This window comes from Xiphophorus couchianus, chromosome 23, assembly GCF_001444195.1.
Source record: "Xiphophorus couchianus chromosome 23, X_couchianus-1.0, whole genome shotgun sequence".
Lineage (NCBI taxonomy): Eukaryota > Metazoa > Chordata > Actinopteri > Cyprinodontiformes > Poeciliidae > Xiphophorus > Xiphophorus couchianus.
Genome location: NC_040250.1, coordinates 19,616,276 through 19,637,263, shown reverse-complemented (window position 1 = coordinate 19,637,263; position 20,988 = coordinate 19,616,276). Strand labels below are relative to the sequence as shown.

The window sequence follows — 20,988 nt, the reverse complement described above, 5'->3', positions numbered from 1 at the left end:
AAGCAGGAAAGGTAAGAAGAAGGTTGTTCCTTTAGAAGATGTGCACATACACAGAGCTGAATCCAAGCATATTAATGGAAAGTTGAGTGGAAAGAAAAAATATGGTACAAAAGGTCCAAGAATAATCAGCTTAACTTCATAAAACTTTGTCTTTGAAAGTCACAATATTGTAAATGATCTTGGCCAGCATTTTGTAATAATCCCCTGAATTTTGATGACTAATTATGTGGGGAATAAAATATTTTCCTTGGGAAGAAATCCCCCGCCCACTCCGGGATTTGCATAAGATGTGCGTTGCTCCGTACATGCAAATCAGCATCAACAATGACCTTACTTGATATTTGCAAGTATAAGAGCCCTGACCTCTTCATTATCCCTCGACCTGAAGTTCATTGAAAAGCAACATTGTTTCTTTAAGAATTGCACTTGCAGTCATCGTTGGCTCTGTCCATTGTTTGGGGGTAGTGAGGGGGGACAGAACGCGAGTTGAGAGATTGATATACGGGGCCGAGGGCGAGAGAGACGCACATCTTCAGCGGACCAGCTGCGGAGTAGTCAACAAGTCCTGAACGCTTCCTTCAAGACATGGGTAAGAAACGTCCAACCCAGCGGACTCTTCCTTTTCTTAGCAGATTCAGTTTTATTTTAAATCAAATCTCAGTTTGATTGCATGTGATCGCACGTAGATGTGAGAGGGACTGTGAGGGGGCGTCAGAAGTTATTAAGGTCTTTTCTGTCAGTTTGGAGGGCAGCTATCGCAGCCTGATGCGCCGCTGATATTATGAGATTTATTTCATGCTTGAGATGGCAGGGCTGCTTTAAGGGGAGCCTTGTCGCATCTACTTTCGATTGCAATCTTTCTCAATTTCTAGTATGGAGAACTGGCCACAGTTTTACATTATCGAACGAAAATACATATAGTTTTTCGGTCTAATGTTTTCATCCAGATCCACAGTCTGCCTGCTCCTCCTGTCCTAATTGGCTAATTGAAAGCAAGGTGCGACTGAACGCACGTGGGTTGAGTTGTGCAATGACGTTTGAACTTCTGCGTGTTTTACATGGGACTTTAGAGATGATAACCCTTGCTCATCTTGACACAATAAATTTTTACTCCATTTTATTATGTCTGAATGACAGAGGGCACCGTTTGTAGGCCTAGATCTCTCACCCTCAGTCAGCAAAGCCAGTGTAAATATATTCAATTAAAGAGCTATCTCTTTGCCCCTTCTTCCATCTGTGTTTACTGTAATGGTACCAACCACAGTCTGCCTGCTCCCATTGTGCCCATCTGTGTGCAAAGCCACACATGTACACAACTTGCATTGTTTATTCAGATTTCCATCCTCCTCCAGCTCTGGCAACACCCCAGTTTCTATCATTTCCTCCCAGCCCCCAACCTCTCTGTGTTTTCTCAGAAGGAAGTCTGGGTGTGTGGATGTGTGTGTTTAAAGCAAAGAGGTGCCTCTGGCCTTTGTTTGCTTGACATTGGTGGCCCTTGTGCCCCCACAATGCTGTTGGACAAAGACTGTTGTCTCTGCAGTCACAAAAGCAGCCTCTCTCCATCCCTGCCTTGCTGTGTCTCCAGTCCCTTGTCCTCCTCCTTTTCTCACACTCTTCATTGCAGGATTGTGAATGGAGTCAGGGTGTGTGTTGTGGGGTCCAAGCAGATGGATTCCCCTTGTATCTTTGGCCCTTGGCTGCCATCTGAGTGGCACATAAGGGGATGCCACACTCGCTGTTACTAAACTTGTGCTGCAACTTAATCGAATGTTCACTAAAAAGTAACCATTGGTGTTTGGAATATTGTTTGTCACGTGACACGAGCTGGTATGAGATTCCCAAAATACCAAAACCTTAAGTGAGAAATGTACCATAAGGATTTACTCAAAAATGTAAAAATAAAATTCTTAATATAATCATTATTTTAAACCAAATATATTAAACCATATTCATCTGTAAAAGATTAGATTTTAGCAATATTTTTAGAATAGTTAAGTTGTTTTTAAGTTTGTGGAATTCTATGGTTGTGTGGTAATACTTTTGATTTAAAATAATCTTTCTCTGTAAATATTTTATCTTACAATGTGGACACCAGCAGCTAATGGACAAGTCCTCTTACTTTAGTTTTCTTCAGACTATTTAAATGTTGCCAAAAAATAATTCAGAAGTTGTGGAAGTCAGTAGATAGCACAGAGGACTTTTGCACTGTGGCTTTCACTCAATGGTTTATCAGGTATGCTGTTTGTTGCTTGCCAACTTTAGTTTGGTAAACAACAACTGTAGTTAATAAGACTGAAGGAAGGTAGCAAATAGAACTGCGATTGTGTGACATCCATCTCTAATCATTTTACTCCCAGTCCAGTTTTGTTCACTATATTTTGTTGCTGTTGTAAGAACAGTCTCTTAAAAAGCTGTAAATGTATACTGATTAAATGGGCTTGTCTTCTTAACTAATAGGTTGCTATGACTGCTGCATGCGCTGCTTGGGCGGGGTGCCATATTGCTCCCTTGTCGCCACACTGCTCTGCTTCTCTGGCATTGCCCTGTTCTGCGGTTGCGGTCACCAGGCGCTCACTGAAACGGAGAGACTCATCGAAACGTATTTTGCCCGGAACCTTCATGACTACATCACTCTAGCCTATATGTAAGCTATTTCTCGGAAGATAAAATTCTCTAGTTTTTGCTGTATAGATTTTACTTAGCCCTTCTCATTGTCTGTCCTTTTTCTTTCAGCATTCAGTATTTCCAGTATGTCATCTATGGTTTGGCCTCCTTTTTCTTCCTCTACTGCATTGCTCTCCTGGCTGAGGGCTTCTACACCACAAGCGCTGCCAAGCAAACCTTTGGAGAGTTCAGGAGCACCATGTGTGGTCGCTGCCTCAGCTCCTCGGTGAGCCGGCCCTGAGTGGGACGAGTAAAAGGGAACAGGGAGATTGGTTAGGAATACACAAACGACATAGTGTGGGTGTTAAAAATCTTTAGGCTCATGGGAATATTTTGGTAGACTCAAAATAACCATTACACATTATTTTGTGAACTACTTCTTAATGTATGATGTCCCTCTACAGTTCATAGTGATGACGTATCTTCTTGCTGTGCTGTGGCTGCTGGTGTTTGCCTTCTCCGCCTTGCCAGTCTACTTCTTCTACAACATGGATGCAACTTGCAGCACCATTGCTGTTCTGACTGAGACCCCAGCGAGTATAAACCAGCTCTGCGTTGATGCAAGGCAATACGGTACCATCTCAATGTTTTGGGAACTTTTACTGAAACTGAATTTATAGATTTTTTTATTATAATGGTTTTTTTTTCATTATTCTGTCTGTCACCAACCTCCAAATGAAAATACCAGTGAACGGGGCCCTGTGCAAGCCAGCATTCGATCAGGCTGTTATTAGGCCATTATTTGAGAGCATGATCCTTTAAATACTGATAGATTAGTAATGCATAGTGGATGGTATAGTCATATTTTGAAGCACACCGGTAGATTAGGTTTTTTTCAATAACATGACAAGATTAGATATTTTTATGAATAAAACCAAATGGGGGTGGGGGAATATCATTTGCCATTGCTTTTAATTTCAGAAGTCAAAATTTCTAAGCAAGAAAAGGTGGAGAACTTGCATAAAGCTGAAATTCAAGGTGTAAAATTTCCAGGTTTCTCATCATCCCCAATCTCAAAATTCAGTAGTCCTATGTCTGCCATAACTTGACTATAGCTAAGATACTCTGTACATTAATGAAGACATTGTTGGACTGTTTAGAAATACAAAATGCTGAGAAATAATATTGCTCTGTTTCTTCATTAGCCATTATCTTGTATTGCTAAAAGTAGCTAGCCTATTCACAGAGCTTGTTTGCAAGTATCCATGGTTTTTTGCTTGGAACTGGAGCTGAGTTCAATTCTGTTTGATCTCATTCCCAGATGCAAATTAATACTTCAAACATATGTGTATAAATCAGCATAATTGACCACAAACATTTGTTTCTGAATCCATGTCGATGGATTCAGCAACTCTTCTCATTGTTTGTGCTAAATAGCATCAGCCTACATATATATATATATATTTTTTGTGATTACCTCGCAAATAACCAGTCATAAAGATTTTTGATGATGACATGGCAGGAGTCTACAGCATTATGTATGCTACATTTGTTTGTGCAGCATTTCCAAGGAATCTTATTTAGCAACTGAGATGCAAAAATCATGTGCAAACATTTATTCATGCTCTAGGGATCCTAAATGGCTTTCTAAAGTGCTCACAGGCCAACACTTTCATTGTTTTAGAACTTTCATTGTGTTAGAGCCCTAGCTAAAATCAAACTTACAACACAATGCTCCACTGAGTGGTTTGTGGCTTTGTTATGATAAAAATCAGCACTGATTGTCTTTGCCATATCTTTTTTTATCATCAGTCCCTCCTGGTTTGTCTTAAGAGGGTCCCATCTCATCAACTGTGCACTAGTCTGGAGCTAAAAGAAATTACTAAAATAATATCCAGCTGTTTGTCAAAATGTTATTTTCAAATAAGTTATGAGATTTTAAAGTTTGACAATGAGAACAGTACAATAACACATTAAAAGTTAAGCTTGTATTCATGAAATTAGATTAGAGCTAAAGTGAGTTATTTTTCCCCTCAGGGCTCTTGCCATGGAATGCAGTACCAGGAAAAGCTTGTGGTATGACCCTGTCCAGTATTTGCAAAACCAGAGAGGTAAGAACTAGTGCTCTGGTGCCTGATGCATTTTATCACTGGCCTGACGGGAAGTGGAAATAATCATTCTGATCTTCTCCTATCAGTATCAGATGACCTATAACCTGTATGTTGCTGCCTTCGCTGGTGCGGGCATCACTCTCTTGGCTCTGGTGAGTGTGGAAACTGAGGGCCGGTTTGGGGTACAACGACCATTTTGTTGCTCATGTGACATAGTGCTGGTCAAAGTGTAGGCAGTGAGGCATTTCAGGCCTCCATGACTGATGACTCTTGTACTATTGCTCTCTGTTCCTCTTTGTCAGCTGACACAGGCAGCATAATAATGTTGTAATGTCTGGCGTTCCAGCCAGCCATGCAGCCATTATACTTTCATGCTCCATTACAGAAGCTGTTATATCAAGCTAAAACTATTAGCATCGTCATGTTTTGTTTTTATGTTTGTAGATATCCAGGATTTTGTGGGTCTTTTCATCTCCTCCTTTTTCCTTGTCTTTCTGTAGCTGACCTATACTGTGTCAAGCACCTATAACTTTGCGGTTCTGCGCTATCTTGGGAGAAAGGGCATAGGTCCAAGGTGTTAGGCACCCTGCTTCCTGTCCACTCTGTCATCTACAAGGGGACTTAAAGGGGACTTCAACATCTCTGTCTTTCCACTTCACCTGCACAGAACTACCTATGATCATGGACTTTATAAAACACTTTCCCCCCCTACTTTTTATAAGACTGTTTTTGTTTCATCCGTTTTAATTGCTATGACTTGCAGTAAATATGATTTTTCTTGTCAGATCATTTCAATGTTCATTTATGCAACCAATTAAAGTCAAAACATAACACAGTACTAATGAACTAAAACATAGGCTATAGGACAAGCACATGGCAGCATACAGCTGCTGAGTAGAACAAGGGATTAAAGGTTACTATGGCCACCACGCCTCACATCTGGTTGCTATGGGGGCAGACAAACATGCATTTGCAGTCTCATGCTGACCTCAGGACTTTTCTCACGGGCCAGAGAGAAAGCAGCAACAATGGAGTTGTGCCAGTTTGAAAAAATAGCCAATAAGAAGTCTCTTTTGGGGGCCACCTGCACTCCGAGTCTCGGCCAGAGGGGTTGTATTACGTGTCAAAGGAGACTGCTCTCTGGACAAAGAGAGGGCTAGACCTCTGCAAAGCCTCAATGCAGCTCCACTGCAACCGCATACGGAACACATCCATACTGTGCTGCAGGCTCACCTCACACAATGGACAACGGTGGATTCAGAGTGAAGGAATTATAGATTCAGTATTTGTTAGATCTAGTGAGGTCGTTAAATGTTTCTCACTGTGAGACAACAAAAGCTGTAGGTGCTGAATTATAAAGTAACCTCAATATCAGATTTTTAAAAAAGTGTTTCTTGCTTCTTTTATGTTACTGAGGTACTTTTATGGCAAAGAAACTGCTTTGCTTAATTCGTTAGGGATTATTTTGTAGTTATTGTATAACACAATTTAACTAATTGTAGCTGAATTTACTAATACAACTACAGTGTGGTCAGATGTCTACATACACTCATCAGTAGCATGCCAAAACTTAGGTTTTCTATTATTTGAACCGTTTTTCTTCCAGGGTGGAATGACTATGCAGAATACATATGTGTCTTCCTTTATTGAAAGACCTGGAACTCCACCCTTTAGAAAATTTAGGGATAATGTTTAAGAGGTAGGCTTTTGGGAAGAAGCCTGAAATTACCCCCACCACTCCAGTAAAGAAGAGCAGTCAAACAAAAAATATGCAAAACCATGTCGATGGTACTTTAGTTTAAATTTCTGATTGGACTGAACTTATTTTTTTATAAAGTGCCTTGAGGAAGATTGTGAATTGGCAAAACTGAATTGGAAAAAAATTGGTTTCTTGATAAGCAAATTTGTCTAAATATTAGTGGTGTGCATATATATATATATATATATATATATATATATATATATAAAAGCTTGTATATCAATTTAAGCGTTAGTGAATTAGAAAAAAATCTACCGGTACATTAAATTCTACCCTTGTACCCAGTTCCTTTTTTAAGTACAGTCTTATACTGCATCATCAATCCACCCTAATAAAGATTCATATGAATCATTAACAGCCTAGATTGAAGGCATTCATGAGTGATGATTGTATGCAATTTGTGACCCACACAAAAAAAAAATCTTTCTACAGATCATTTTTATTGATGAAACCTTCCTTAGCTGAGTTTTATTTGTAGGATGTTAAGCTGGCTGGTAGATATATTTTTCTTTCCTTTTGTGCGTGTTGGTAATGTACTGTTTGAAAATAAATGAAACAATTGAGCACACTGCCTTTAATAATTTTCATTTTGAGTCTGTGAAGTCACAGTGCCTGTTTTACTTGTTCTCCATCCCTGGCTCCTCGCCAGAATCAGGGGTCAGGGTGTTTTGTACAAATGTTTTGTACTTCCTCGTTGTGTCCACAGGTGCACTGTTGCCTTCACTTGGCTGTGTACCAAGTGTATGTGAAAACACTGAAGCACAGGGCCAAAGAGAAGAGAAGAGGCTATGACCTTTATAGAAGGATGCAGAGGGACAGAGGGGAGACACTGTGCTCTCCGTACTCTGCTGACACATTTGACATCTCCTGACGGCGCTGAAGTTCTGCTGAAAGAGCTGCTCATTACAGCCGTCACAATTAATCGGATAGGTCTGTGTTGTATATTGTTTCAGTTTAACAGTGGTTGCGTAGTTTGAATTGCTTTGTTTTCTCTAGGATACGAGACAGTATTCACTCAATCTTAAGTTGTAAACTGGAATATATGTAAGGTGTTATTTTTGTTAATCTGGGCATAATCTTTGTATTTAGTGCTTCTAGTTGATTTCCATTATCAAATTTACCTAAGTCTACAGTTTTGAAAAGCTGATTGGATTTGTCTGTGCCCAGATCTGATTTCAATGTGCAGTGCATGCTTAATGTCCTTTTACTGAAGGGAAAATAAAAATGCAATGCATGTTTGATTTCCATTTTAATGAAGAGGAACACAGTTGACTGTTTCCAAGGACAACACTTTTTTTTGGTTGTTTAGGACACACTGGGTGATGCAATGAAACTCAAATAAGAGAGAGGGCAGGTAAAATGTCACCATGATGCTATAATTTCATATCTTGATATTTAGAAACAATCTATGCAGCAATAACAATGTAAGGAATTTTTCATGTGACTACAGATGGCAAGAAAGTGATCTGGACCAAGTAATATATTCATTTTTGTTTCAGAATGAAAAAGAAGGAAATTAGTAGTCTTCCAGGTGTAAAAATGCAAACGACAGAATCACCATCTGGTATGATGCACACTTTATTTGAAGCCAAGCACTAGAGATCAATTCGTCAGTGTTGCTATTACTAGTGCAAAGTAGAGGAAGGGCAGCTGTCTCAGATCAGCACATAATCAAAATGAAACTATTGTTCTGCACAGATCGAGCTGCACTCATGAGTTGAACACAGGCAGTAAAACAATATTCTTTTACATTTTAAAAATGTAAAATAAAAAAAAACATAGATTACATTCATAAATATCAGATACATGGAAAAAATTATCAGAACATGGGAAATGTTATGCTCTTGGCTAACATTGATTTTACTAACAAGGTTGATTTCAGGTTTAAAAAAAACACATGACAGTCTTTACTATGCAAACTAGATAAAACTCAAGCAGCAGTGTAAGAAAATAGATTAAGTTAAATCACAAAAATAACTCACAGCTATTAGCCCTCATTTTAAAAGTTGGTGTAGTTTTTAAATTACATCTTTAGCTCACAGTTTTTGTAAAACAACGCAACCCTGGGTCATCTTACCCCTTTGCTAATTTGCACCAAAGAGTTGCATTTTTAAACTTACCCATGTCGTCCCATTTAATTTCTATTGGTAGGAGATAAAGGTAATTGCAAAAATGTTTAAATCCTCTATATTTAAATATGAACCATTTACACTGATTGAAGTGCTGATCTCATTTTGTAAGCCTGTTGTGCAATTTACGAAACACAAGAGTCATCTGATCAAAATAAAATAACTGAACAAGTAGTGGGTAGATTTTAGTCTCCAAGCCACATTTCCTTACAGCATAGCTACCGGGAGGTGGTTGGCTATTTAAGTCAAAGGTTGGCAATGTAAGTATGGGACATCTACAGGACGGATATAAATGGAGGCAGGGGTTTTAGGTCATGTAGCAGACTTCTCTTTTTCATATCAGAAACATCCATGTATTAAAAAATTAAAAACTACAGTAGTACAAAGTATCGAAGAGGTGAAATGACCCAACACACTCCACATTGTCAGCTTATATATAAGCTTGATTAATGTAACAGTACCTTATTCAGTTCACTTTCACAGTGAATTCTTGCAATTACCATTAGTTCAAAAAGACAAATGTTTACAACTTTTGATCTTGGTAGGTAAACAATGCATCTCAGGCTGTGACAGACAAACAAAATGCATCATAATGATGCGAGAATATAGGACCCTCTAGTTAAAAAGATAATCAATACATTTTATCTGAAAAAAATTAAAGAAAAATACTACACATACATAATGACAGTTCAGTTTAAATTACTATTAGCTGTAACATTGTCCAATACCATACATGAAAAAACAGAGCCTTCTGGCCACCACTAATAAAAACAAAGTGAAATGTACCTGTGGCCAGTGTCAGGTATATGAATACAATGACGGATGTAAACAACTTTTCCAAGTACTTTGTATGTTTTTGCCAAATGCTGTAAGAATGAAGAGGTGATGTAGAATATACACTGGAAGTAATGAGATGTACATCATTTCTCAGCAATGCTCAGGAGACCCTCAGGTGAGCAAAGTTAGAAGACTGGAATGTTGAGGCTGACGCAGGATTACAGAGAGGCCACTTATAATTAGAGCTCTTCAACCTAGCAAGGAAAAGTTTCTTCAACTGTCCCTGATCAAACACTGAAGCCCAATGTAACAATTGGATAGAAATAAAAAAGAAAAATACCAGAGGCAGAACGACTTTTGAATTATTTTGTTCAATAAGCATTCGTTGCCTGGTAAACTGTCACATAAAAAACTACCGGATATAACCGAGACGTAAATTCTCGATTACACCCAGCCTCAACGTAGTGCAGAGGCAAACAAAAGACTACCGTGCAACTAATGCTCACGGGCAAAACCGTAAACCTGATGATCAACATTCCCTTTCTATTTAATGTACCTTGTAGCCTTTTTTTTTTAAGAGTACTAACGTTTGTAGTTTATCGTACCACAAATTGAAGCTCAGTCAGCATTTGTGTAAACTGTAGTACTCAAATGGTCTGTGTGTAGCGCATACTTTTGCTTATAACTCAGCAGTATATTACTGTACCTAGTACTATAGTTAATACTTTTTAGTATATCACAATTAGGCATGGGCTAATATGAAATTTTTTCTGTAGTCTCCAGTAGAAATAACAGCTTACCTCTGTTCACACAAAGATTTGATCATGTGTTGCATATTTTAGTTACAACAGTTCACTAGAAAGCTTCTAGCTCCCAAATGCAGCATTAAAACACCCAAGTAAGGGCAAAGGATGGCGTTCTTTTCGACACCTTGACCCTCTTTTTAGGCCGGATTGGTCTTTTCTTTGAGTATGAAAAAATAAAGCCTAATTTCTTTGAGCAAGCTGACCAGCAGTGCACATTTATATACATGGAGGAGGGGCAGGGCTTCATTGCTTAAAGTCAAAGAAAATTCTAGCAACATCATCACTTTATTATAGTATAAGAACTTTAGACCTTAGAAATTGTATGACCAAGGATATTAGTTTTTAAGATATAACTTTTTAAAAAACTTGATATACCTTCATACTGGCACAAACCTAGTCAATACAAGCAGTTCAGGTAGTCAAGGGATTCTATGTAGTTTGAGATTTTAATTGTTTGCTTATGCAAACTAACATGAATAACATGACGTAATGGCTCTTTACACATCTTATCTGATCATTCTTAAAACAATCATTTTAAAACATCACCACTTTAATAAAGGTGATGGTCAGCTGGAAATATTTTCAAACTACTAAATTGGTCAACTTTCAATCAGCTGGCCAAAAGTAAGAAGAAAAAAAAAACAAGTAGAGGAGGGGCAAACTCTGCCTTAGTGTATGCCCAACGCAGGCAGAGAAAACTCCAGGACTTTTTCTTGTATCTTCTTAAAAATAATTTGAAACCATATGAGTGTTGCGATGGGGGGGTTTCATGGTTATTGAAATCATTACTTTCACTTTTATCTTCATACCAATAACCCACGCCAAATACCAATCACCTTGAGATCAGAAAACAGAGCAACTCCATATTTTTGTGAATTTATGAGAAAACTGACACTTTGTCTTCCAATATATGAGATAAAAGACAATGCTTCATTCCATTATTTGATACTACCCTCGCATATAAACAGAGAAGGATGTAATATCTTGTGAGATAGCACTGAAAGCAGAAAAGACGAGCGCGCCTGTCACAGAATGCCTGTACCTTCATAAGAGCAACAATTCAGCTCACAAGACAGCAGCTGAAATCCCTGACACCAGCTTCCTCACACAAGCTGCATCTCCTGCATAGTATCCTTACTGGATGCTGTACCATAAACCTACAGTACACCTGTTGTCAGAACAAACAGGCAAGTTTCAGCGAGAAAAGCTTAGTACCCCCTGCACTATCAGCAGCATGAGCCACGAGAGGTTTTACGGTTGCCATGAAGATCAATAGTGCTGCCGAGTAGTGCATGACCGATCTGGTCCTCAGCAGCTAGAACCACCCGGACAGCTGCTTCGAACGCAGCTGTGACATTAGTGTCGTCTTTAGCGCTGGTCTCAAAGTAAGGGCAGCAGCCGTTCTCCTCACACCAGGCCCGTGCTTCGTCCTCCCCAACCTCCCTCTGCTCCATGTCGACCTTGTTGCCCAGCACCACAAAAGGGAAGCTCTCCGGCTCTTTAACGTCAGAGTAGAACATAAACTCCTTCTTCCAGCAGCTGAGATTTAGGAAGCTCTGCAAGTCGTTGACAGAGAACGTGAGCAGGCAGCAGTCTGCGCCCCGGTAGAACGGGGTGCGAAGTGACTTGAAGCGCTCCTGACCTGCCGTGTCCCAGATCTGAAGGGTGACCGGGCGCCCGTCTACCTCCAAGTCTCGGTTAAGGAACTCTACGCCAATGGTGTGAAATGACTGCGAGTCAAAGCGGTCTGTGATGTAGCGGTTCATCAAAGAGGACTTCCCGACTCCACCATCTCCCAGCAGGATCACTTTCAGAAGCACGTTGTTCCTACTCATCGTGTTTCCCCCACCCAGTTAGGCCTCTCTGGTGGGTTTCAGGCCACTGCAATGGGTGGAAGATCAGGGTCAACTTAACCAAGAGAGAGAAAGAAGAACAAGAAGCAATAAACAATCAACGAATACATTCAAATTAATCCTGAATAACTGAGAAGCCACAAAAAGCCCTACATCGTCACAAATAAATGAATTTTGTGTAATTTAAGATGCCAGCAAATGTGCATTATAAAACCTTACCATCCTTACAAATCATTATATACGCATGCACAGCTAAAGTGCATGGATCAGATTACAGCTGTGCAGACATCGGCTTGAGACTGTTATCATGCTTTCATGTGCTCAGATCCTCAAACACCTGCTGTTTCCGTGTCAATGGAAAGTAGTAGCACCAGTGCTGTCATCGGATTCATTAAGTATTTCCTTATCTTGTGAATAAACTAAATGGGTACGACCTTTCTCAAGAGTAAATCGTCACCTCTATTATGATACACAGCAACAAAATAAAATACATAGTTATTTTAATTTGCATGAAAATCTAACAGTCACAGCACTTACATTTTAAATGGTTTAAAAGAAAATAATATTTCCTTAGCACTCATGACTAAAGTTAATCTTATTTTTGATTATTTCCAAATTATGCTCTTCTTAGTTGACATTCACAACATACTTAATATCAAGTCATTTTGTGTTTGTAAATACATAGTAAAGGGTTCAACGGTAATAAGGACTTCTTTTCATTTGTTTTTGTCATCCTGGAAAAAGCACTTTATACATAAAATGTGTCAGGATTTGTGATCTGCTTTTGATTTTCATACTCAGATTCAGTTTTATAGTTTTTTTTAATAGCTGTAACTCTATAAAAAGAATACTGAAAAAAACTTTAGGGCTTCTAGACCTTGGGTTTGAGACTAAGCACACCTGCATGAAACTGTCTGGGGAATGAAACCAATAGGACAGATGTGTAATGGTGAGATGTCTCCAGCCTAGTTTTTTCATTACTTTAAGCACAAACATCATAGAATGAACAGTATTGTGGAGATAAACAAGAATATAAAAACACCCTGTTGGAGAGGAAAACAACAAGCACCTGCATCACATCAACAGAAGCGAGAATCTGAGTAATGACAGCGTGATTTGCAACCTCAAAAACAAACATCAAGTTTGACATGTTCAAGCTTGTCCGCTTTGACTGAAAAACAAACTCTTCCTGAACTAACTTGTTCAGAAAGCAGAAGTTAATAAGGAACCGAAACGAGCAGCTGACACTAATGTCCAACTCAGCCTCCTGACAATGAAGCGACGAGTAGCGGGTTCAGAAGCTAAGCGGCTAGTCTGACAGCTTGTTGACATTCTGCTGCTGGTCAAGCTAACAGTTAGCCTCACTGTGTAACCAACTTACAACTATGTGGAAGAAACAAAAAAACTTCACGCTGAACGCAAATAAAACGTACCCCTTCTGTGATTCGTTTCCCTAGATGAATGCGCCAACCACACATACAATTTATCACTCACCTTATTTTTATGATGAATAACCCTGCGAGGTCTGCCCGGTTCCCCTGCATCTGACCGAGACGAGTCGTGACGTGCCCAGTGGCGTTGAAGAGCCGCGGGAACCTGGGTCCTAGAGCCCGCAAAGGCACCTGAAAAATGTTTGTTTATTAGTTTATTTATTTATTTTCTCAAGCAATATGTTTTGTGCATAATATAATATAATACAATATAATATAATATAATATGATATAAAGTTAACAATTTGGTTCTATCAACTGTAAATGTATATGTTATTGGACAAGTCTATGAAATAAAATGTATTTTCTGTGAATTAACCTCGATGTGTTAACATTCTGACTTGGATCCAAATGTTCTTTCTACCTTTAGGATGCAAATGGCCCTGACATTGCAAAGGGTTTCCTGAGAAACCTTCTTTTAATCATTTTTCCGCACCATTGGAACTACGTGGTAAATAAAGCTGTAATTGAAACATTGTGCATAGACTTTTAAACGATAAACACTGAAGACACCTGTCTGTGAGCTAAATGCTCGTCCGGTAAAAGTAACCAGAAATGTTTCAGTGAAACCTGTGCATACATGTGCGGACTACAAAGTCAAAACTGTTTCCTGCAGCATTTTTTTCAGTCAACTGAAACCAAGTCAAGCACGCTAAAATGTCAGGAGAACAAGGACGCTTGGCAGGCTGCATTCCAAAGAAAATATGACTGCCTGCAAAACAAATAAAGGCTCTTTGGTGGCATGTCCATACGTGACTTAATGACACTGAAGCAGATAAGTTTACTAATTATATGTTAGTTAAAGTTTAAATGAAGACATGAGAAGTAAAGACAGACAGACAGGAAAGTTGACGTGATTTTGTCTCCAAGTTAAAAAAAAATTTAACATCTCATAAAAGGAACTCAAAGATCTAAAAGATGAAATAAATGCATGTTATGCTGTGGCTTAATCGTGTTGTCTGAAATGGGCGACACATTGAAACATTGGTTAGGAACAACTAATAGCAAGAAAGTGGTGGATTGGCTAAATGGGTTTATGTTGATCTTTATCAGTTAATCTTTCTTGTTACATTTAAGGTATGTTTTAGCAGCAAGCTGTTAAAAGTCACTTTTTCTTTGTCTATTTGAACATAGACATTGTTTTAATATATATATTTTAATTCAAAATATTTTGGGGCAAATAGCATTTATTTGCCCCCAAATAACTTGTAGCTTGTACTGTTTGTATTTGTGACGTTTTATGTGTTGTGTTAATACCTGAACTCAATCATACTATTATATTTGCCTAATTTGCTAAATTTCACCATGACATGAAACACATAGCGAGTAAGTGTTGAGATTATCAACAAAAATCTCAACAAGCTCGACTGATTCTGCGTTTACTGCAGCTTTGATTTTGCTTGGCTGTAGGTGGCGCCAGAGGAGGGTAACATTTGAAGCGACGAGGAAGAGTCTGTTGTTACTGATGTTGGCGAATAAACCGTTAGGAGCGTTCATCAGAGGTATGTTTTGCTTTTAAGACAAATAAATATTTTATTTCTTACATATTTAGTATGCATTTTGAGTGTTTCATGGCGACATAAGTAAGAATGGCGTTATTGCTTCGATATATCTGGACAACTGGGAGGTTTGGTCCCATAGATGTTTACTTTGTTTTGCAAAGTTCATAACACATCATGATGTAGTAAACATGGAGGTGGGGGAACCTATATTTTATTATTTGTTTTAACCGTTCCGCAGATGGCAGGTAGGAGGAGGCTGCTGCCCTGCGTGGGTCTGGGGCTGCTCGCTGTCCTCTGCTGGGTGTGGGTCTCCTTCGCCTCTCTCTCTGGAGACCAGCTGCACCTGGACGTATTGGATGCGCCAGACCGAGGAGCCTTTCAGCCACAGAGCGCTTTGTCGGACATGGAGTTTGCCTCTGTCGCCTCATACAGAGGACCAGGGAACAGTGACCGCCGCAGCAAAAGGGAGCTGCCCATTCTCCTGTGGTGGAGCGGGGGACTTTTCCCACATTTCCCCGGTGACACTGAACGCGTCGACTGCGCCACGTCCTCCTGCTTGGTGACGAGCAATCGCAAGGTACAAGAGAGACCAACAACTAAAGTTTTTCCTGGAAGTTTGGGCTTGAATAGCAGGAAAATACAGTGCTTTGCATTAGTATTAATACTCCTCCTACTTTATCACTCGTCGTCACGTTGGAACACTAAACTTCAAAGTATTTTATAAGAAGTATGTGATAGATTAACACAAGTAGATCAAAACTGATGCTTCTCTCCCTTTTTCCTTTTCAATAGAATCTGAAAAGTGTGGCGTACCTGTGTGTTTACCCCCCTTTACTCTGATTTGTTTAATTTAAATCCACTCCCACAATTTTCTTTTAGATGTTGTCACCTTATGTGTAAATACAGTCCATTTGTGTGTGATTTAATCTCAGTCTAAATGCAGCAGGTCTGTAAATGCCTCAGAGGTTTTGTTAGAGAACGGCAGAATCATGAAGAGCAGGCAGGTCAGGGATTGAGCTGGGTTATAAAACACTATCCAAAGCTTTCAATATCTCAATAAGGTGTTCAATCCCTGACCTGAAGAGGAAAAGAGTACAGCAACACAGAACACCTACCAAAACATGGCCGTCTTAATTAAATGACAGGAATGGCTGTACGATAGCCAATCGTTAAAGAAAGCCATGAAAATTTATGTTCAGACTCTCCATTCAATCTGACTTAGTTTGAGATCGTGGTCTCTTGAAATATAAACCCAGTAAAAACATAGCCCAAAACATTTGCGGCTGTAATTTCAGTGTGAGGTAGCTGGATGAAAATACCTGGGACAATTTATAGACTTCTATTTGTACAGACTTTGGAAAATTATGCAGAATTTTCTTCTGCTTTAAAAATTTTAACTTTTTTCTGTTGGTCTAGGTCACGTGTGACAATTCAAATCCGGCCCACCATACGTTTTTACATGGTCCTCCAAGCTATAGTGGGATTCATATGTAGAACCTTCAAGATAACAGTTATGTGCTGAAATACTATTTTATCAATCAAATCAAAGCGGTTTTCTCAAAGCTGTAATTTCTCTTCATTACGTCAGTGTGAAACATGTTTTTATTACTTAATTTTAAATATAAAGAAAGCTATTTATAAATATATTATATTATATATATTATATTACCAATACTTTCTGCTATAACTGGCCCTTTGAGAACTTTTGTGATCTTGATATGGTCAAAATGAAAGTGAGTTTGATGCCCCTGGTCAATGTGCAACACAGCACATTGAAATTTCCGGTTTTAGCATCTTAAACAGTACCAGAAGTTCAAGATTATAAGACTTCTGCAAGGCACTGTGTATATGCGCACATTTATAATAATTATTGTTACCCTGTTTCATCTCGACTTGTTCTTGAAAAGGTCCAGTTGTACAAGAGGACAGCATCCATCATCTTTTACGGGACAGACTTCAGGGCATACGAGGCGCCACTTCCTCGCCTGCGCCACCAGACCTGGGCACTTTTCCACGAGGAGTCACCAATGAACAACTACATCCTCTCTCACGGACCTGGAATCCGGCTGTTTAATTACACGGCCACATTTCGTAGGGAGTCAGACTACCCCCTGACCCTGCAGTGGCTGCCCTCCCTGGAGTACCTGCTGGAGCCTGTGGCTGTGTCTCTGGAGGAAAAGAACCGCCTCAGGAGGGAGGGCTTGGCTCCAGTTCTTTACATGCAGTCTCACTGTGACGTGCCGTCAGACAGAGACCGATACGTTCACGAACTCATGAAGTACATCGAGGTACAGTGCTTGGCAGGAGCTTTTGTTTCTGCTTTAATTATAATGAATGAGATATTGGGGGTAAATTCAGACATATGAGAGAATAACAGCATTGTTACAGCATCATTGATGACAAAAATATACAGACACTGTCTTCTATTCATTAACTGCACATTGATGTGCCATTTAGATGCTCAGGAATCATTTGCAAATGTTCTATATATGTTGATGTAATGTGTTTCTATTAAGTAGCCTGAAGGGTTTTTGTTTAGTTGTTATTAAACTGCACCTGAAGTTAGTTTTGGTTTCATTAGCCCTTAATGCAGCATTAGTGCTCCATCTGGGAACAGAAAGATGTACTATATTATCTGGAAACAGAGGTCAGCACAACCTTTTGAGTCAAAAATCACATTAACTCTCATTGATGTTGCCAGGCAGATTTTTCCTCACTGCAGTTAGATGAAAAATATATGTTCATCTCTGTTTGCTGGCTTCAAAAAACATGCTCAGCATCAGAACCATTTTATTGTTGTCCCTCTAGGGAAATTGTCTTTGCAGCAAGGTGGGAAAAAAATTAAAACACAGACACAGTCACACAACAACACTGGCAAAATAGTAAAAAACAAATCTTTGAATTATCAGTACAAATGTCAATAACGCAGACTGAATGACTAGATCTGACCCAATCACATTTAAAACTGATCAGAATAATGGCCTGTCTAACAAAAGAGTCTTTGGTGGTTCTTGATTTGGGCTTCCTGAATCTCTTCCCAGATGGTAGGAACTTAAATTCACCATGAAGCGGATGACTTGGAGAGTGAGGAATGTCCTCTGCCTCTTGTAGGACTCTCTCTAAAAAAGGTTTCTGTTAAGACTGACTTAGACTTAGACTTAGACTTGTACTTTATTGATCCTTCGGGAAGACTCCCTCAGGAAATTGAAGTTACCAGCAGCTCCCAGGCAAAAAACAAAGATAACACACAGTAAGTAAAGTGCAAAAGAATACAAAATACAAATTAAATACTGAGGTACACACCAAATGTGAGTAACCAAAACCTTAAATTATGCAAGAAACAAGGAATAAGAATATAGAATATAAGAATATAAGTAAATATAAATACAACACAAAAAAATATATATATAAGAATTTGGCGGATAGATTGACCAGTGATATCGTATTGCACTATGTGGTTTGACCTGATAAGTATGGAGAAAAATACAAGGGGTCACTACTCCTTCCACCCTCTGTCCTGTGTCACCCCCCCCCCCCAGTGAGGAATTGTACAGTCTGACGGCATGGGGGACAAAAGAGTTCTTAAATCTATTGGTCTGGCACTTGGGAAGCAGCAGTCTGTCACTGAACCGGCTCCTCTGGCTGCTGATGACGGCGTGTAGAGGGTGGCTGCTATCGTTCATGATGTCCAGCAGTTTGTTCAGTGTCCTCGCCTCTGCCACCGTCACCAGAGAGTCCAGCTTCATGCCGACCACAGAGCCGGCACGCCTGGTCAGTTTGTCCAGTCTGGACGTGTCCTTCTTGGATATGCTGCCTCCCCAGCACACCACGGTGTAGAAGAGGACACTGGCAATCACAGACTGGTAGAACATCCAGAGCAGTTTGCTGCAGATGTTAAAGGACCGCAGTCTCCTCAGGAAGTACATCCTGCTCTGCACTTTCCCATACAGGTGGCTAGTGTGTTTTGACCAATCCAGTTTACTGTCCAGCCACAGCCCGAGGTATTTGTAGGCGTCCACGACCTCAACCTCAGTTCCCTCTAATCAGATAATCTAACTAACATGTTTAAAGTAGAATGTTAAAAGTCAATTAGCAAAGGTCGGTCTCATGATTTCATTTGTCTTGTGTCATGAGTAATTTATTTTGAGAGGAGTTCCTATGCAGTCCAGAAGTGTGGAAGTCGATTAGTGTTTCGAGCTCTAGATAGGGCTGAAAAAAAAAACAAGAGTAGATTTGGAAAATATTTCTATTTCTTGCTTTGCCTATTCTGTAAAATCCATCCATCCTCTTCCTCTCTTTCTGTACATTTTTCACAAGTTCCATAAATAGAGCTTGAGTTTGGAAAAGTTTGCTATTTTGCCATGATAAATGTGTCCTGACTGCTTCTTCTCATCTCTCGCTTCCATCCTTCTCTCCTTCTCGTCTTTAGGTGGACTCTTATGGGAAATGCTTGAACAACAGGCCCCTACCGGAACACCTGGAGGACACGGCCACCGCTACTGGCGAGGAACCCGGATTCATGAATTTCGTCGCACGCTACAAGTTCCACCTGGCGCTGGAGAATGGCGTGTGTCCAGATTACATGACGGAGAAGCTGTGGCGGCCCCTCCATCAGGGCTGCGTGCCCGTCTACCAAGGCTCCCCGGTGGTGGCTGACTGGATGCCCAACGACCACTCTGTCGTAATTATAGATAGCTTTCCCTCTCCCAAAGCTCTCGCTGACTTTCTCAAGCGTCTGGATGAGAACGATGATGAATACGTTAGATATTTAGAGTTCAAGGACCCCAGAAGGATTACTAACACTCGCTTGCTGGAGGGCTTGGACTCCCGTGAGTGGGGAGTTAACGACATGAGCAAGCCTAACTACTTAAATGGATTTGAATGTTATGTTTGTGAGCAGGAGAATGCCCGATTGGCTGCAGAGAGAGCATATAGGAAAGCCCCCCAAAAAACCCAACCTCCTCAGCGTAAAATGGCCAGCAACTCCCACATGGGTTGCCCACTGCCCAGCCCAGGGTACGGAGACATCAAAGACCTGCCTGCAGATGACGGGTGAGTAGGGGTTAAATCGCTGACTGTGCCAGGTGGGAAAACCGCCTTCTCTGTCAACCCGAGGGGAGAGAAATCGTTTTATTGTCTAATTGAGCCTCTGAAATTAGCCTAATCTGTTTGCATATCTGTCTGCAGATGGTTGCAAATATGGCCGCAGGACTACTGGCAGAGCCTCGACCAGGCCGAGGGGCTGGAGTCCCTGATAAGACACAACGAGTCGGACTCTTCTCTGCTGTGGAAGCACATCCAAAACATAGCTGTGAGCAGAGCCAGAGGGAAACACTGACACAGGCTCGGAAACAAACAGAGCGTGGCGCCCGTCCAGCTCTGCAGGGGGGCCCATATTATGAGTCCCCTCTGTTTAAATGACGGATTGACTCGTGGTTACACAACTGAGCCAGAAAACCGTTATATTTGTGGATTATGGCGTCTTACAAAAGTATCCCAACCCCTGGAGCTTGTTCACATTTTGTGACATTACAACCAAAACCTGAATGTGTATTATCAGGATTTCATGTGAAGTTTTTTTTTAAATGGATGGAAAATGATGCATGGTTTACAAATAGACAGGCATATGCATTCAGTCCCCTGAAATGAATACTAGAATCATCTCAATCAGCTTCAAGTCATTTGCACATCCAGGGACAGATTTTGCATGACTTTTGCAATTAGTCGGAGCTCATATTGAACGTATAGCACCTATGGTCGGTGATTGTATGATTCACTGATGTATACAGTTGGAATATCGCAAAAATATGAATGGAAAAATGTAAAGGGTTAGAAATACTTTTTCAAGGTGGGTTTTTGTGTACTGCGACAGACTGGCGACCTGTCCAGGGTGTACCCCGCCTCTCGCCCGGAACGTAGCTGGAGATGGGCACCAGCAACCCTCCCGACCCCATTAG

The 20,988-nt window shown here is 40.2% G+C and overlaps 3 protein-coding genes across 6 annotated transcripts; 2 read left to right on the top strand and 1 right to left on the bottom strand.

Annotated features, from left to right (window-relative positions):
• Nucleotides 1-306: 306 nt before the first annotated feature.
• plp1a (proteolipid protein 1a) lies at nucleotides 307-9,250 on the top strand. Of its 2 annotated transcripts, none has more exons than XM_028008691.1 (7): nucleotides 307-589; nucleotides 2,458-2,644; nucleotides 2,734-2,890; nucleotides 3,069-3,237; nucleotides 4,642-4,715; nucleotides 4,802-4,867; nucleotides 7,181-9,250. In XM_028008691.1, exons 1-7 carry the CDS (start codon nucleotides 586-588, stop codon nucleotides 7,343-7,345), a joined length of 822 nt encoding a protein of 273 aa, XP_027864492.1. In that variant the 5' UTR covers nucleotides 307-585; the 3' UTR covers nucleotides 7,346-9,250. The 2 variants fall into 2 exon arrangements, with proteins under 2 accessions (XP_027864492.1, XP_027864493.1); XM_028008692.1 differs by lacking the exon at nucleotides 7,181-9,250 and adding an exon at nucleotides 5,216-7,038 and having other exon boundaries at nucleotides 317-589.
• On the bottom strand, nucleotides 8,037-13,646 carry rab9b (RAB9B, member RAS oncogene family). Of its 3 annotated transcripts, none has more exons than XM_028008695.1 (2): nucleotides 13,534-13,646; nucleotides 8,037-12,067 (listed from the first exon to the last, which is right to left on the bottom strand). In XM_028008695.1, exon 2 carries the CDS (start codon nucleotides 12,019-12,021, stop codon nucleotides 11,413-11,415), a length of 609 nt encoding a protein of 202 aa, XP_027864496.1. In that variant the 5' UTR covers nucleotides 12,022-12,067; nucleotides 13,534-13,646; the 3' UTR covers nucleotides 8,037-11,412. The 3 variants fall into 3 exon arrangements, with proteins under 3 accessions (XP_027864496.1, XP_027864494.1, XP_027864497.1); XM_028008693.1 differs by having other exon boundaries at nucleotides 8,037-12,094; nucleotides 13,534-13,642; XM_028008696.1 differs by lacking the exon at nucleotides 13,534-13,646 and adding an exon at nucleotides 13,473-13,490.
• A 1,254-nt stretch (nucleotides 13,647-14,900) lies between these two features.
• Nucleotides 14,901-20,869, top strand: pofut4 (protein O-fucosyltransferase 4). Its single transcript, XM_028008944.1, has 5 exons — nucleotides 14,901-15,031; nucleotides 15,270-15,608; nucleotides 16,939-17,319; nucleotides 19,461-20,083; nucleotides 20,219-20,869. Exons 2-5 carry the CDS (start codon nucleotides 15,270-15,272, stop codon nucleotides 20,367-20,369), a joined length of 1,494 nt encoding a protein of 497 aa, XP_027864745.1. The 5' UTR covers nucleotides 14,901-15,031; the 3' UTR covers nucleotides 20,370-20,869.
• Nucleotides 20,870-20,988: the final 119 nt, after the last annotated feature.